Source organism: Dinoponera quadriceps, unplaced genomic scaffold (assembly GCF_001313825.1).
Source record: "Dinoponera quadriceps isolate SergipeBrazil2010 unplaced genomic scaffold, ASM131382v1 scaffold2392, whole genome shotgun sequence".
In the NCBI taxonomy this organism is placed as follows: domain Eukaryota; kingdom Metazoa; phylum Arthropoda; class Insecta; order Hymenoptera; family Formicidae; genus Dinoponera; species Dinoponera quadriceps.
Window position 1 is genome coordinate 132,661 of NW_014556584.1, and position 18,217 is coordinate 150,877.

The 18,217-nt window shown below is 46.2% G+C and overlaps 2 protein-coding genes across 2 annotated transcripts in view; both read right to left on the reverse strand.

The window, feature by feature from the left end:
- Nucleotides 1-224: 224 nt before the first annotated feature.
- LOC106747858 (trithorax group protein osa-like) lies at nt 225-15,242 on the reverse strand. The gene is given in 8 exon segments (XM_014625822.1): nt 225-1,938; nt 1,941-2,646; nt 4,776-5,195; nt 8,138-8,244; nt 9,792-9,911; nt 10,042-10,177; nt 10,324-10,608; nt 15,017-15,242. Coding segments are annotated over 8 exon segments (2,619 nt in total). The 5' UTR covers nt 15,020-15,242; the 3' UTR covers nt 225-1,096.
- Nucleotides 15,243-17,145: 1,903 nt separating this feature from the next.
- The window catches only part of LOC106747879 (basic helix-loop-helix transcription factor scleraxis-like), a 1,965-nt gene continuing 893 nt past the window's right edge, over nt 17,146-18,217 (reverse strand). Inside the window, exon 2 of the mRNA XM_014625861.1 lies at nt 17,146-17,593. Within this exon, the coding sequence (XP_014481347.1) occupies nt 17,344-17,593 (250 nt within the window). The 3' untranslated portion in view covers nt 17,146-17,343. The remainder of the gene's footprint in view (nt 17,594-18,217) is intronic.

The window sequence follows — 18,217 nt, forward strand, 5'->3', positions numbered from 1 at the left end:
GTGTGTGTGTGTGTGTGTGTGTGTGTGTGTGTGTGTGTGTGTGATATAATATATATATATTCACGGTTACTCTAACGAGAGAGAGAAAAACTATAAGTACGGATTACCGTCCTCGGCGGTAAAAAATGAAAAATCATGGAGATGTGGCAGTGCCTTGAGCAACCGTTTTATGAAATCAACCCTATCTCGCCTCCCTGTTACCCTTCTCTGCATTGTTTTACTCTTTTGTTTGTTTTTTTTTCTTTTGAACACATGACAAAATCGCTCGTCTTTGTACGATAACAACGTTATTTGTTTTCTTCATTTTTTTCTTCGTTTGTTTCTCGGTTCTATCTTTTGCTAACTAATCTAGCCTTGCTCGCGAGATTCATGGTTTGTCGAGCCTATCACGCATATAACATCGGATACTGTAGTAGTATGTAATATTATGCGTAGTATGTAATATATAATGTAGGTGTATGTAAACGACGCATCGTACCTGCGCGTATTATGTACCTATTAAGAGACTGAAGTTTCATTTCTCTCTTAATTTTCTTCCACGCACTTCCCACTTGAAGATCACTTCAACTCGCGCGAAGATTTTACAACAATAGGTACATCCGTCTCTCTCTTTCCCTCTCTTTCTCTCTCTTTCTCCGTCCCTCTCTTCATCAACCACCATGTAACAATTAACAATATTCGTAGCCGTGATCGCGTTCACACGTGTGCAGGTCCGTAAGAGTCACTCGTCACAGATCGGCTAGTTATCGCGATCAAGAACCGGGGAAAGGTTTCGTTTTTCTACAGCGAACGTCTTCTAGTTACCGTATCGCATGTTGGGTCTGAGATCACCAGAGGATATTATACCGTAGCGTGTTTGCATGTGTTTCATGTGTGTGCCTGCGTATGCTTTTATGAGCGAGTGTGTTGTGTGTGCATGCATGGGTGTATGTGTCGCATCTGTTTTCACAGTTTGTAGCCGTCGCTTTAGGTCGCGCATGGTCTCTCTCTCTCTCTCTCTCTCTCTCATTCTCCGCTCTTCTAAGATAACATACTCTCTCGATAAAAAGACAACAAAGAGGGCGAAGACGCGAAAGAAATGGCGGGGGGAAGCGTCCTACAGAGTCAGCGCCTGCATTTGATGGCACGTATCGCTCAATTGATCGCTCATCTGATCGCCGGCAGCCGGATGGCCGCGCGGAGTGCCGGGCGGCGTTATCGGCATCCTGTTGGCCGGGCCGTCGCCGGCGCCTCCCAGGCTGTCGTCGTTGAGCTTGACCGCCGGCGTCGTCGTCGTCGGCTGCATTATACCGTTCACCTTGTATTTGGGCTGCCGCAGCATCGTCTGCGAGCCGGTGCTCGAGTACTTGTCGGACGGCTTCCGATTGGCGGACGATAACGTCTGGGCGACCGAGTAGCGGCCGCGCTGCTGTTGACCGCCGAGGGGCGTTTGGGACGGGGACATGGACGAGGATTGTTGGTAACGGGTCTGAGTCGGTGTGGTGTAAAACTGGACCTGGGGGGTGGGTGGTGAGATAGTAGGAAGGGGCCGTGTCATGGGTGAATAGGGGGCTGGCGGTGGGCTCGCCGCCGGCTTCTCCTGAGTATCCGCGTTGTTGGCCGAAGACAGGTGAGCGGGTAGCGTCGTACCGGCGACGCCGTCCGCCGTTTGCGAAGCGGCGTCGTAGCCGACGTCGTTAGGTCGACCGTTGCTGTCACTCGCGTACGTGTCCAACCGGCCGCCTCCTCTGTAGCCGTTGTTGTTCGACATGCCCTTGCGACCGTAAGAGCCACTCATCGACTTGCCGATCTCGTAGTAGGTCGTCTGGTCGTCGTAGCTCTTGCGCCCGTTCGCAGCGTGCTGCTCGTAGCCGGACGACGCGTTCACGTAGTTAGCCACCGGCTTGCCGCCGTAGTTGGACGCCGTGAGATTGACCCTGTGCGCGGCCGACCCGTANAACCGCCGCCGCCGCCGCCGCCGGACTTGAGGAAGCAGGCCGCCGGCGAGCCCACGTTCGACCCAGCCGTTCTCTTATTATTGTACGGGATTGGTAATCGCGACGACATCGATATCGTCTGGTATTTGTGTGACCCGTCCGCCGCCCCGTTGCCACTACACTTGCCATTGTTGTTGTTGTTGTGATTGTGCGAACCGCCCTGCTGCGACTTCTGATGATGCGTTAACGGATGGTAGCCGTGATTCTGTTGACCCCCCTTCGCGTAGCCGCCCCCTTGACCGCCGGTGAGCCCCGTGTACTTGCCGCCACCGCCGCCGTCTCTCGAGTTGCTGTGGTGCGTCTTCGCGTTCTCGTACGACTGATGCGGCGAGCTCGCCGAGTACGGCGTCGGCAGCAGGCTAGCGTTGCCGGAGGCGCCGTGGTAAGGCGGCGGTGCGTGTGGAATGTACACGGTGGCCGGGTGGTAGACGATCGTGCGGCAATGCATCGGCGCATTGGCGGCGGTGCAGTCGTCGGAATCGCTCGAACAGTTTTGCGCGCCGTGCAAATTGGCGGCGGCGGTGTGTATCGCGATCGGTTGGTAATTAGCGTAACGACCGGACACGGGGAATTTCACGGGCATTAGGGACACCAGAGGTGTTGTTGCGGCTGAGGCAGCCTGCGCCTCACCGTGCGGTTGCTCCGAGTGGCTCGCCGTCGGACGTGAATCCTACGATTTCAGTGCACTGAATAGTATAGCTGCCGCTCTCGATGAAAGACACGCGTCTGCTGTGCCCGTGTCGATAGGACGCGCGCTCGAACGAGAGTGGGGGGGGGGGGAAGGCAGAAAAAAAGGAANCACCCGGTGTGACCGAAAGGGCGCGTCACACGGAACGACGACTGTTCTCTATCGCGGCCGGGGATCTTTCGGTTACGCGCGCATAACGATTTTACAAACGACCTCGTTCTCTTTTTATTATCGCGCACGCCGCGTTCGGCCGGTTTAATCCCGCCGGCGGCCGCCGATCGAATAAATCCTCATAGCGAGTGGAACCAACATCGATTGTTCGCCCGTTAATAGCGAGACCAGCAACGCCATCCGTTACCGCTGCGCATCGATAAGGGAGATGCCCCGAGATGCGCGATTCTACAGCGACGTACGTAGAAACCAGAGACCACGTTCGCGAAACCGAACGTCGAGACCGACGATGTTTGCACGTGGACCGAGCATTCCCGCACCTCTAAGATGGCGAGTCGGAAGATGGCAGGATTTAAGGGGCAGTGAGAAGTCGCTTTGCTAGCGTTGCTGCCTCGTTCTGTCTTTGAGAGTCTGTTAAAACCCAACACATCCCGTCGTAACGTTTTCAATGATTTTAACAAGCAATGCTCAACGCAAGGATGCGTTGTTTAGTATGCAAATTTAGAGGGGCACGATATGCAAAGTGTTCAAAAGTAATCGGTGGAATGCACAACACAATTGCATACACAGAGAAAAAGGTTTGGATTTAGCATACGTGTTTGTTTGGCTTGGGTTTGCTTAATATAAATAATGTAATTTAATAACGAACATCATTTTGTTTGAATCAAGATGTTATTTCACTAGAGTGAACCATGTCGTTTGATAGAAAAAATAATAGAAACATTATTTTTGGTCTTCAATAAAAAAGAATTGATTTCATTGTACAAGGTGTCCCACCATAAGGGGAAACACTTAAATATCTTGGGGGCTTAAATATGGAGACATTAAAAAATCGAAAAAATGATCGTTAAAAAGATTTTTCTTCCATGATGTTCCTCCTTCGAAATGATTGAAAAATTATGCATTAAACATTTCTCGTATCATTAAAAACAAAGTAGATATTTATATATTCTCCTGTTGAGATACCCAGTATATTAAATATTGTTCCACTAAAACACAAAGGAATTTTGTAACATTTTTCTAACATGATGTTATTTCTATCAAATAATTTATTGTTTGTGACAACTATTCCAATGTTTAAATGAAAATACAACAAAAAGGTGTTATTTGATATAAAGATATTTATTGTTTGAGAAACCAAACAACCCCGTTTTTTTAAATCAAACATTCGTGTGTTTGCTCCATTCCAAAAGATAAATTTGTCTCAATTAAAGATATTTTATCAAATCCAAAGAAATTTTTCTCTGTGTATGTATAAAGTATTATGCTAAGTAAATATCGCTATGTGCAATAATTATTTAATCAATGGAAGAGTAAATTTAACAGGCCTTTATTAAAAGCAAAGCACGGATGTTATAGTGTCATTAGAATATTAATATCGTCAGTATTAATATTATTCGTGAGAGGATAAAGTTGTTCAGCGTGTAACGCAGGTACTGAGTATTCTCAGCCAATCGTACACGAAATCTACCTTCCACGCTTAAACCGAACCTCGAGTCCCGATAACGTTATATTGTAAATTCAATTTTCTTCGATAATAATTATTTGCACACGCTATATCTAAATAAGACAAATTTATGCGTCTTCTACGTAGCAGCTGACATAGTTTTAGAACGCCTATCGCGTCTCTCGACAGACCTCTAAGCCAGAGCAGGAAAATAACACTGGCAAAAATCAACTCCTCACTCCATCTTAAACTGCCAACTTCCGGCCTCTCCTCCCTCCTGCCCGCGGACGGAATGCTCGGTCTACGGATACATGTCGTTGGTCGAGACGACCTGAGGAGGCGCACAATCGGACAAGCTCGAACACCAGGGGCACTCGTGTCCGACATTGACAGCCACGAGACTCGGAATCGCCGAGGGCGCGTAATACGCAAGTCGACGTAGAATCGAGGACGACGGGTGATAGGAACGCCGAGGACGATGAGGGGAACTCACCTCCTGCGGAGCAGCCTGACCGTCAGACGTGGTGGTTTGCTGGCACGACGCGTCCGTAGCGTACAACAACAGCTGCTGCTCGGTCAGTCCCATAGGTGCGTGCGGCGGGGGCGGTGGGCCAGCTGCAAAAGAGTAGTACAGATGATCCACCTGTGCTGGGGGAGGATGCGGGCCCGCGGGCACCGGTGGATGATGATGTGGGGGCGGTGCAGCAGGAGCGTAAAAGTGCGTCGGAGGTGGAGGAGGCAGAGATGGGAGAGGCGGCGGTGGGCCCGCCGTCGGCGGGCTAGTCGCTCCTGTACCATTATTGCCACTGCCGGAATTATTGCCGCCACCGCTCGTGTTGCTCTGCGAACTGCCAGTAGCGTACAAGTATTGGGGTGCCCCAGCGGCGGCTGCTCCTGCGTAGTATGTTTCGTACTGTAGACAGAACACAAGGTTGCGGTGAGTATCCATTCGTTCGTGCGCTCGCTGGTGGCGGTGCTTCGCGTTCGAGCATGAATGCCGAGTACGCGATAGTCTTGCTCAAGCAAGACGCATGTTTCCGTAAAAAAGGGGGGCGGAGGGGTTGGCAAAATTCCAGATTTTCTGGATAAAACTCATGCCGGTGGTAAGTAACCGGTATTTTCCAGGAAAACCGGTGAAACTGGTATTTTCTGTTAAAAACGGTAAAATAAAAGGGAGAAAGAGAATTCTTTTTATAGATGTTCTAATTATAGGCAATCCAAGGCGAGCCCTATAGTCCCGGCAACAATCTTGCGTGTGAAAAACAAGTGTGAAAAGCGCGCGATCATGTTCATATTTCCTACGAATCTTTCCACGCAGTTCGGTTAAGTTATTATTATATACGTATGTCGTTTAACGATGAAGTCGGTTATAACGTGAGTAATTTGAAGAATGCATCAGGAGGAAGACGCAAAGACGCTGTACCGACTTGCTTTGTATCCTGTTCTGTTGATGACGTTGATAAGCAGATACGTATCGCTCGTGGAACATTAATTAGTACAAAAGCGCGACAACTAAAACAGCATTTTTTAAAGTGCAACGAGGTCAAAGTAAATGCAAACGCGAGCCAGCTCTATATCGGTAATAATCTTTTATTATTGTTTTTCTCGTCAAACTCAAAACTGATATAAAATTTAGTGACATTTACATTTCCGAAGCCTTTATTTTATTAAAAATATATTCCACATATCAATTTGAGTTACAAAACGACTTCACTATTTACGTTCGTTTCATTTTTCTTTAAACCACAGCGATATGATCTGCTAATTAAAGCAAGAATGTCTTTAAATGTGCATAAAGTTACGTAAACATATTTTAGTGTTACACACACACGTTGATCCTTCTGATAGTTTCTGCCAGTTTATCCCATCGGACAATAGTCCGGGACGGTAAAGACCGGAATTTATGGTTTTATCCACCTTACTGGAATTTTCCGGCCATTCCTGCGAGGAAGGGGGACAATTGAATTCGCCGAGACGGTACACCGGTTTTTCGGCGAATCGCAGTTTGCTTTTCTTACGGCGTTAAATTGTGTGTAGCTTTTGAAAAAACGCTGAATACGCGCGTACAGTTTGCGTGTCCGTGGTGGAAACACGTCCGTTTATTTTTACTCCCCCTTCCCCCGCATGAAATCACGCGAGACTCTCTCGTGAATTGTCCTAAACGTAAGTTCACGCCGCAAAGAATCGACGTCGCCGATCGCCGCGTCAATTGTGCTAGTAGTACTCGCGTTTCCCCGGACGCTCCGTAACGTTTTGGATCTGATTAATTTTTCACACGAAAAAAGTTTCATATATCGAGGTGATCGATAAATAAGATATCAACCGCGTAACGCGGCGATCTGGCTCCACCGGGAGAGGGGGGGGGGGATTTTCAAGTTAATTGACCTGGCTCTGATATTCCTTTCTATAAATACAAACTGAAGGATACACATCACTCCAACTTCGATGAACTTTAAACTGACGTTTACGAGAACAGCCGCATTCACAATGAGAATAACAGGTCCACATAATATGATTCTATGTAAGCCAAGCGAGTCTGTACACTTCAACCCGCGCGTATGTGTGTGTGTGTATGTGTAATGTATCCCAATATATCAAGTAGTAGTCATTTCCTAGATCATTCCAAGTTAAGGAAGAGCAGCGCAGCGTGTGAGAAAAAGAAAGAGAGAGAGACGAATCACACTCGAGGATTACACTGATGAACGAAGCGTTAATTACTACGTGGCGTAACTATTTATTGACTGACGGTCGACGTCCAAGGTGAATCGTCGTCTTATTGTCTCGTACGTATATATACTTGAATTTCACATTAAAAATAGAAAGAGCGGGCGGGCGAGAGAGAAAGAAAGAGACGGAAGGAAGAAACTGAGAGAGAGAAATACGAAATTAAGCCATTCTAAGTCCATACCGCGCGCACATGCCTATGTACAACAAACACGCTTCTCGACGGATGCTCTGCGGAGGATGAGTTTTCGATGTATTCTATTTCCGCGCTATTCTCCCGAGCGTCTGAAGAGTTCCGTTCGAGGGGAGATCTATCGCGACAATATTAACAGCGGGAAGGTGTCGTTTCAGTAAACGCGCGTCGCGTGCGAGAAGACCGCTTGGCACTACTACAGCAGATGTCGTCGGAGGGTGAGACGAACAAAGATGCGAAAGAGCGAGAAAGAGAGAGAAATGAAATAAACACGGTGTCATGCCGAGTACGAGAGTGCAAATAAAGTCGGTAAAGCGCCTTAATAACATCTTCACGTTGCAACACTTAATCACAAATCATTATTAAGAGAAATAATACGTGTGTATGAGAGAGAGAGAGAGGAGAGAGAAAGAAAGAGCACAAGTCACAGATTTTTGTGAGACAAAAAAGGCGTTGAACGAGAACATGCATCGGCAGGCCGTGTGAGAGAGGAGGCTTGGCAACAAAGAAAAAAGGGAAAGATGCTCGAGAGATGACGAGCGGCATGCTCGAGTCGCTTAGCATAGACCATATACCTTTAGACCTCAATACTGTATAGCGTCGAGAAGGACGTAAGTAGGCATTTGCTGAGGGTTGGGTAGAAACGCCGGTGGTATGGCTTCCCCCATCAGACCGTTTGTCTGTCAAACCGCAACCGATATACCGTTTAATAAAAATACAAAATACAGAGACGAGATAGATAGATAGATAGACAGACAGAAAAAGAGAAGACGGTTAAAGGATCTTAATGCTAGTATTTATATGTGTGCGTGTGCGCGTGTATACGTGAGGGACCCAGGGAGGACGGCAGGCTCTTCCAAATGAAGGGAGAAGGATCAAAGAGGGCAGAGAGAAGTGTAGTAGAACGGCTGATAAGCCGTCGGTTGTTCTTTACGTACCGGCATAGGCGAATACTGGTATTGCTGCGGCATATACAACGACGCCGGCGCTGGGCACGGATACATCACAGGAGCGAACGTCTGATGGCCGGTAGCCGCTTGAGGACCTAGACATAACATTTGGATTATCAGTCACCATAAAGTCAACAATAAACGTGCCGCATTAAAACTGCCCGCGTTTGTATTGTCAAGAGAGCTCGCCTTCAAGAGCGTTCCTACCGCTACTCAGCGGTTATTAATACACTTCTGGGTAAAAGTTCACTCGGGCTTATGATCGTACAAGTTTGTATATCAATCGGGCACACGTGTTTTCGTGATTTTGTTGCCTCCATCGACTATTTAAATGTAAGAAAAATCGGATAGTCATTTAAGACAGTTGTGTCGCAGAGTGCCGTATCTTCAGTGGCGCATTAAAGGGGTATACACTCATAAATTCAGTATTTATCAAGCAAAATTATATGCTCCTGTATGTTTATTTCGTTACTTGAATAATAAACGTAAATTTAAAACGAAGTCGAGGTAAATATTTATGTACAATATTACAAATATGAAAATAATATTAATTTTCTTATTAATGCTATTTTTCACGCATTAGTTGCGCATAATAGAGATGCACAGATAATAGAAAGAGATATATAAGTATTTAAATATCTGCATATGTGTATGTATTTCGAATATTACTGTAACAGGGTTGTCATAAAGAATTAATTTTAAAATTCCCTGACTTGGCCATGTTTTCCAGACAATAGAACTTTCCAAGAGCAACATGTAATCTTAAACTTTAACGTTTAGCTGAGACTGCAAGGAAGGTAGCTTATATATTATTAGAAGCAACATAAAGTTAAAAGTTTATATAACATAATATAATCCTGAACGCAAATTCGGACCAACAAAAAATAAACAAGTATTGGAAGAAAGAATACGGTACAGAGCATTTAAGGGAATTGTGAGCAAAGTTCAAGATCTCAAGTTTTTTTTATACCTTTCCTTGACTTTTCCAAGTTTTCCCTGACATTTTAAACTTCCATAACTTTGCCCGGCTTTCCAGGCCTGTGGTAATCCCGTATAAAGCTATGAATTTTATACTGCTGTACTTTCAAAACAAAATAGTCAATAATTCTAAAACTGTTGTATATCTCTATATTTGTCCTTAATATCACCAGTAGTTTTTCATTGAAATGCTAATTGTGGTGTGGAAGAAATTAAAAATAGAATTTAAAGATAGGATATTAACCTCAAGGAATACGTATAAAAAGTGTCATCCTTGCGAATATCTCAGCTTTCGAGTGGTCAATCTGCGTGCAATTGCGCCAATAATGAGATCGTATTTAAATCTATATATAGTGCAGGTTACAACGAATTCTTAAGAAACTCATTTTGTGCTACAACTATCCAAATAAAAATTCGAACTGATTTGCGTTAATATTTATCCTTAAGAATAACAATCTCCATGACAAATGTGAGATCTGTTTACTCTCTTTCGAGTTAGTCCCGACTTCCGAGTAAACGCGCGAATAATTATACTCGAGTTCAAATCCCAGATCTATCCCCCCCCCCGTAATTAGAAATCCTCATTCCTCTGTCACGAGAATTTTTCAGCAGTTGCAGAAACGCGCGGACACATATAATAAAATACGTCGTTGGTAATGCTCACCGAACACTCCGGTAGCTTGATAAATCGTTCCCGGGTCCGTCGGCGGAGCAATGGAAGTTGCCGGTGCAGGAGCTGCCGTGTTATAGAATGTCATGCCGTTCTGATAAGCGAGACCCATACCTATACACACCGTGAGGCGCAGACGAGGGAGAGAAACGATTAGAAATACAGTCTCCTACACGCTCCGGCCGATTGTTCGCGACGCGTTGCAACACGTGTCTCGCGCGCGCGCAATTAACGATCACCATACCGTTCGTATAATAGTAAGTACTCGTAGGCACGGAAGGAGGCGAACCGGAACCACCGTCGAAAGATCTGTTGAAGGGCTGCTTCTTGATCGCGGGCGCTATGTTGAGCTTCCTCTCTCTCAGGACGATGCATTCGGACTGCAACGACGAGCGGATAAATGTAGTAGAAAAGGGAGGAAGGGAGGGGGGGAGAAGGAGAGAAAAAAAGAACGCTTCGGCATCTTCAGTGGCGTCAGCCGTCGCGCGCTGAAGCGGACGATCGTTCTACATCGCGCGACACGAACCTCTTGCTGAAGACGCTTCGCTTCCTCCTCCGTTTCGAAAGTGACGAAGCCGTAACCCTTGGAGACACCGGCGCGATCCGAGATAATTTTCGTGGCCTTGACGTTGCCGTAGGCCGAGAAGAGTTGGGCGAGTTCCGCTTCGCTGGTGCTGGCCGAGATGCCACCCACGAAAATACGATTAGGCACCAGCGTACCGTATTTCGGCGCAGCCATCGTGAGACTCGCGGCCGAGGCAGGGCTAGAGGCTGGACTAGACCCCTCCGTACCACCGGTCGAAGCCGAACTCTAAACAATCAAAGCAAGCCTTACACTCGTTTACGGACTGCGTCTCGTGCGAGTCCCGCGCACGACGAAGGACTCAGGATTGTGTATATTCGCCGACTTTCCTCAATTCCCGTGTATTTTCATGGAATGCGAATAAATACGTGCGTTTGGCCATACGAGAACGTTACATCCCTGCAACACCGTTGCACGCCGTCCGGCACGAAATTACTCGTCGAACGATGTATCTCAAGCGAGATATATCGCGTTTTCATTTTTCGAGTTAGAGTTACTATCTTTAGATTATAAATGAGGGGAATACAATCTCTAAATATTTATTATATCTAGAGGAAGTAGGAATTTTTAATCACATATTATGGAGACTGAAGTTCTAAATATAGATATTTACATCACACGACTCCGACAATACCCTCCATCCGATATTCCTCATCTTTCCGGTTAAGATAGGCAGTATTTCGACTTGGGTACATCGTATTTATATATTTTTGTATTATGACCGTTGGTTTTTTGATAAAAAATCGGCAATTCAGTCACATTAAATGCAACAATAATGTACACATTGAATATGATTAGCAAGATATACTTAGATGTAAATTAGGCAAGTTAGACTAAGTTTCACGAATTCCGAACGCTTGAATGTATCATTTTTGTCATCTCTATTTTAGTTTGTAAATCATATGTTACGGCACGGTACGGCATTTTAAAACACGTATGTATGCGAAGATAAAAAAGAATAGAAGTAAAAATAGTAAAACAGAAGCCATTCTAAAACCATAGAATTATAAATAAATAAAAAGTAAATATACACGGAATGCATACACACACATACACACACACTGTTAATGTTACATTCAGTGTGACCTAATTACTGATTCTTTTCAAAACCAAAAGTCATAATACAAAAATATATAAATACGATGCACCCGAGCCGAAATACTTTAACCGGTAATGAAAGACATTACCGAAGTTTTCCGTAGATGGTTAGAACACTTTTTTCTATATGCATTTTAGAACGCAATCGATGCTGCGGCCAATGTGAATGGGTGAAATTATAGTCCAATGAAAGAACTTATTTTTCGAAAACAACCTCCCCCCCCCCCCCTNGGACTATCGGCTGCATTCCGATCTGCATCGAAAAAAGTTTATTTGATTTCAATGCGATAAAAAAAAGTGCGCCGTTTCTTAAAAGAGCACAGCTGATAATTCTAATAATAATGAAACTTACACAGTAAAAAAACATCTCGTACTTATGTTAAAATCGGTCCTTGTTCAAATTTGCGTTAAATTTTTAACCGTGTGTTAATTTAGCATATTGTTTTTAAGTTACCTCAACATTTTATGTTGTATCAATATTAGGTATTAAAATAACACATTTTACACTTCGGTGTCGATTAAACGCCTTAAGTTTGTGTAAATTTTCGCTATATTTATGTCACTAAATCACACAGTAATTATGTTACTTTTCAATATATTCATCTTGTGTAAATTAATGCAACAATTTGAGCGTGAATTCAACACAAAATTTTGTCGCGCTACAACCGTGTACCCTCGATCAAACGAGAACTCACTTTTGCGACTTTCATCAAGTTTCGAGACACACATACAATCGATCCCCTTATCTCGCCCGAGATCCTCTCCTTCGAGGAACATGTCGCCGGTCGAGCGAAGACCGCGAGTCCTCGCGGACGTTGCGTCGCGCAATTTCACGCGTTCGACTGGCGCCGCCGAGGCTGCGGCGCGTTCTCGCGATCCTCGGGGAGCGTCGGGCACCATTATCGCACGTCGAACCGGTTTAATTAGTACTGTTAAACTTAATGTCTCGAGCCAATTATGAATTTCTCTTACGTACACTCGCTCGGCCGTCGCCGATCGCCGGGCATCTCGTCGTTCGCTCCGAACGACTACTCTCTCTGCGTCTAGCGGGCCTTCGAGGCGAGTTTACCCTCGGCGAAATACCGGGAAGCGCTCGACACCGCTCGACAATATGCTCGCTCGCTCAGAAGAGGGTGGGGGGAGGGGGAAAAAAAAAAACTTTCTCCGAACGGAGCTTCGACCTGGCCTCCCTGAGCCTCGCTCGCGGCTTCGTATCACGCGTATTATCTGCCTACCGTTCGATTGAGAACCGGCGCCGACATATCTCGTCGCGGAAATATCCGAAAGCAAGTAGCTGTCGATGATTTGTATACACATGTAAACAGCGTTCGTTAATTAAGAGCGTCGTGCGTGCGCTCTCGCCGAGCGGGAACGTTGATTATGAACTACCGAAGCGAAAATGTATATACACGCGGGGAAGATGTGCGGCGTCGGTCGGCGCCTCACGATGTTTCCTTGTCCTTCGCGAATGTAAATGTTCCGTGCCGCGCCGTTTCTGTTTCGTTTTCATAACCACGTTCAATTACGCTCCCTCTCTCTCTCTCTCTCTCTACGCGAATCTCGTTCCATCTTCCTTCTGTGTCGATGATGGTATAAATTTTCATCGTGGTTCCTCAACGCCAGAATGTAACCGCGAGGATTTACAAGCCATGATGCATAATATCTCGACTTAGCCGGGCGGAAGAAGTGCGTTTATAACACGTGCCAAAGGCTGCTGCCGTCTCTCTCGCAACCGTCCTTTTTCTCCTTTTCACGAGAGAGAGAGAGAGAGAGAGAGAGCGCTCTCAGAGAGCTTAAATCTCTCCGAATTAGATTTAGTAGCGGCGGTTAAATCACTCGACGCGCAATTGTCGCCACGACAGTTGCTGAGTGACGGGGTGCGTAAGTGTGCGCGAAGCGATATTAATATTTCAAGCGACACGCCGAAGACAGTATTTGTTTTAATAAAATAATAGATATCACACACAAACACACACACCATATATCCACAATATCCGTGTATCTCTGGCATTTTTTTGTTGACGCACGAGCAGCACGTGTCGGCAGTGTAAAAACGTTGCTTCTGTCGCTCCGCAAAATATTGACTTTGATAACTTCGCCCTGCGCAATTTTCTGCTCGGCACTGTCGCGGTGCGCGCGCGACACTAGCTCGAGCATTCTAGGAACTATCCGATTGCGAGAGAGGAGAGAGAGACTTTACTCGAAGATATCAATTGATTACCAACCGTATCTCGATGCATATCATCGAGCTCGCGTCGCCCGTCGGCCGCGGACGATTCAACCCTGAGCGAGCGCACGGAGGTTACCCCAGATTTCTTCCCCTGCAACGACGAAGAGTCGTGAGAGCGAAGGGAGTCGCGAGTGATAGATTTCGTGTAGAGAAAGACTGGCGTAACGCGCGCAGCTGCGTGATCGGCATCCGGAAGGCGAAGGAGAGCGAGACGACGCTACGCTACACAAAATATTGACTAGCCGGTGGGGCAACACGTCGTCGCTCGCCGTTCCAGTTCTACGCGAATTTACGCGGAAGCACGCGACGTATGTACAAGCGTGAGAGGGGAAGGCAGAGCGAGAAAAAGAGGGAGGAAGAGAGAAAGAGACGCTGCGCGCTATACGACGAGACCAGTCCCCACCCACCCCCTCTCTCTCTCTCTCTTTCTTTCTCTTTCTTGACGGCTATATGACAGCCAAAAGCGCGGACACAAACAAACGGGCAACACATACGGCGTGCGTCGTCTTGAGCACGATTTCTCTCTCTCTCTCTCTCTCATAATCTCTCACCTGCGAATTTAGCTGCCGACATCGTAATCGCGCGAGAATGATTCCCAGTGTTTACTGGCGACGGACACGAAAGACGACGACGACCGAGCAGCCGTGTATGGATTACTACCGTGTTCGTCGTTAATCCGTGCCGCCGAGCTCGCGCCGGTCCCGCAGTGTTCCCCGACGCCGCGAACGTCGTAAAATTTTGACAGATCCCCGACCAACAAGCGATCCTTCTCTCTTCCCTACCCTTCCCTACCCGCCGACAGACCGGAGAAATCGAACGCCGCCCCCCGTGACCGTCGGCCATCCGTGCGAGTCCGCTTCCCCGTGTACGATCGACGCGCGCCACAGGCCACATATACATCGCTCTATGTCGCGCGCCGCACGAGAGAGATCGTCAGGTGAGATCGCCTCCGAGGAAGCAAGCACGGCGAGGCGGAAGGGGGAATACTTGGCGCGAACGTCGCTTTCGAACGCGGGGTGTATCGCTCGTCACTTTTGCCTATTGTCGTCGTCGTCATTGTCGTCGCCACCGCCTCCGTAGTCGTCGTTGTCGCGACGACTTCCCTCGCCCAGTCCGTGTTAAATGCGTACAGGTTAAAGCGATCGCGTCCGTGCGGGACGTAGCAGTGACAGCGAGCGGACCGGCGAGATCGTTCGCGGTCGACGACAAGGACGCGATGGTCGACGTCGACGACGAACAGCAATGTCGCGCGCTCGCGACAACACATCTAGGCTCGACGAGGGTGTTAACTGAGGCGGGCGCACTCACCATCTTTCGACGGATTCGGGCGCGCAGGAGGATCCGCTGGCGGCTGTCCCGGCGGCTCGATGGTACCCTGGCTTCGCGCGAAGTCACCTGGACGCCCAGGGACTGCCAAGGACCGTTGCGACCACTTCAGCAGCACTTCCAGCCTCCGGCGGAGTTAGCTGCCGTCCCGTCTCGCGAAACCTCCAAACACTACGGAGGAGACACTCTTACAAGATGGCCGCCGGCCGAGCGCAGCGCCAAAGCGGCGGAGCGACGTACTGCGACGCGCGGAGAGTCTCGCAATCGTCGCGGCGGCTCTCCGTGCTGCTCTATGGTTGGCACGGCCAATCAGCGCGCCGCCGAGCGCGGCCCGAGGCACAGTGCGCGCGCGCAACTTATCGGGATAAGGTAAACGCCGATGGATGCTGCCTCTCGCGCGTCCCGATGCGCCGTGAGAATGCGCTCGCGCGCTCCGTACCCGGTCCCGATGTTGCGTCTCGGTTCTCGTTGAATTCTCTCGCGTCCTGGTCCGATCCGACGGGTTCTCGTTCCGTTCTGGCGAAGACGGGAGGAATCGAATTGTCGGGACGAAACGTGAAACTCGCTGAGATAAACGCAGGGATGCGCGTTCCCGACTGGAGGCAGCTAGTGAAAAAAAAAAATTGCGATCTCTCGTAACGTCTTTGTGACGGGAGATCGTGAGTTTCTTCGGACGTGATTGGCGATTCCGGGAGCGTCGACGAAATCGACGAAGCCGAGTCATAACGCGCACGGCTGCGTAATCGAGAGCTTCAAACGTCGACACGCTTCGAGGGATTCAACCGCGCGACAAATTTAACCGACCAAATCCACGAATCGCGTTTCTCTTTGTTATTTATGTAATGGCGGCGGCGTAACGGCCGAGCGTCCCGAAGAGGACTGAACTCACCTAATTCGTTTGCGACGATCCGCGACGAACGTAATCAGCAATGCGACGCGACATCATTCGATACGACGCTAAACAGGCTTGCAATCGAAGAAACGCGAAGAATGAAAAAACAGTAAACTACGAACAGCGAACGAGAAACGCGGAAGAAAAACGAGAACACGCCTCCTCACTGCATTGTCGGCGACGCGAGACTGAACGCCTCAAAGATACCGCCTCACTACTCGAGTCGAAGTCACGATCCTAGCTGTTTCCTGTTCGACGTTCTTCGCGTTGTGCACAACGATTTATCGACTCGATCGGCTGCGAGCTCAGATGGAAAATTCGACGGAATAATTGTTGCTCGTCAAGGAGGACGCTTCAACCCGTAAATCGCGAATTATCATTTGACGATTACGAGTTGCAGGGGAACTGCGACATTTTTTTGATCAACGTTGTAGCTGACTACCGCCAGATTTGACGCTCGAATGTCTGGACATGTGCGATCGAGAGGGGACGGGGTGTGAAGAAATTGTTCATTGCGACAGAACATTTGAATGTTACTTCAATTGTTTGAAGCTGAAATCACGCGTACATCGGTTTAGATTTAACAGAAAGTATATCGCTATCTGACAAAATAGATTATCGTCAAAAACTGATGACTACTAATAATTTTATACCCTAGTTTTAAAGTTTTTTCAATTTTTTTGCGTTTTTTTAGATTTCTTTCTACGGATGAATGCAAAAAATAGAAAAAACCCCGAATTTTTCCATTTTTCCATGGATTTTTTCGATTTTTTCTCGATCAAAAATTTAAAAAGTAGGTTTTTAAATCATATTTTTATATAAATTTTTATTTTGTACAGTTTATATTTTATATAATCTCTATTTGATTTTTAGCAAACGCGGAATTATTATAGAATTTAATGAAGCAATAGTATATTTACAAGAAAATATACAGGCGTGTGTTTATAATGTTACTTTTTCTGGTTTAAACATCATTCACGTTTAAGTTGAAACATGTCGCATTCGTCGGCATAAAGAGATATACGGTGGTGTATCGTCGTGTAAATAATCCGGGATTACCTGAGAGACATTAAAACTCTGCAAATATGAGATAGAAAAATATAAAAAATTATGCTTTAATTATCGAACACACATGTCTTGTGTGATTATTATATATATACAAATGGCTCAAACATAAAAAGTCTTTTGGAGTATTAATTCCCGAAAGTGACTAACACACAGAGACATTGAATTATCATCTTATTTATTTCAATTGTAATTAAAAATATCTATAATATACACATTTCTATACATTTTGTACAGTTTATTTTATTTTACGTGAGAGGGCTGACACAGACGTACTTTGGGATGAAAAACTATTTCACGTTCGCCACTACATGAGAGGAACCGGCAAGACACCAAGTCCAAACGTAAACCGCTAGAGTTTTCGACTTACGTATCTTTTATGCATAGCCAAGCAAAAGGTGCACACTTGCGGCCTCGTGGAGCAAATGCCGCTGTTCTCCAGGAGGCGTGAGCAAGGTTGATCTATCGCGCCCACAATGAGTATGGCATCCAAGTGACTGATGTAACTGCTCGCCAGCCTCAGGGTCTCTATTTTCGACAGCTTCCTGTCCGCCGGCTCGGTCGGAATCAGAGTCCTCAGGGCGCTGAAAGCCGTGTTCACGCTGCACAACGAAGATCGCATTTCTTCAGTCGTGCACCTGCGTCCCAGCAACCCAAAAAGACGTCGTATTTCGCTCGCAGTGCGATCACCACCATATCCGTTACGCGCCTCGTTACGTTCGTCGTTATTGCATTTGCGTCAAATAGAGGACTTTTAGGAAGTCTTTTAGGAAGACATAAATTGGAGAGCTTGTTTCTTAAATTGTCTTAGATACTTCTTTAAGATCCGTATTTTTAGGAAGTTCGTCATATTTTTAGCAAGTTACTTTTCAAAGGAAAGTTTCTACCTTTAGGAAATTAATTTTTCGAACAGGATTACCCCGATGGAAATATTTTACTAAAGATAAAAATGTATTTAAAAATCTATCTCAATTGATTATCATTTCGTCAATATTTCAATAAAAAATTACTTTAATAGATATTTCAGCATTTTTTTTTTAATCGCACAGTTTTTAGTTATATTCAATCAATTTCATATTTAATATTTCAAAAATTTTTTATTATACTTTTCAACAGCATACTTTAATTTTCTTTATATTTCACAGTATTATATTGCATTTCATAAGGAAAAATTATGATTCATTTATATATATATATATATATATATATATATATATATATTTCGG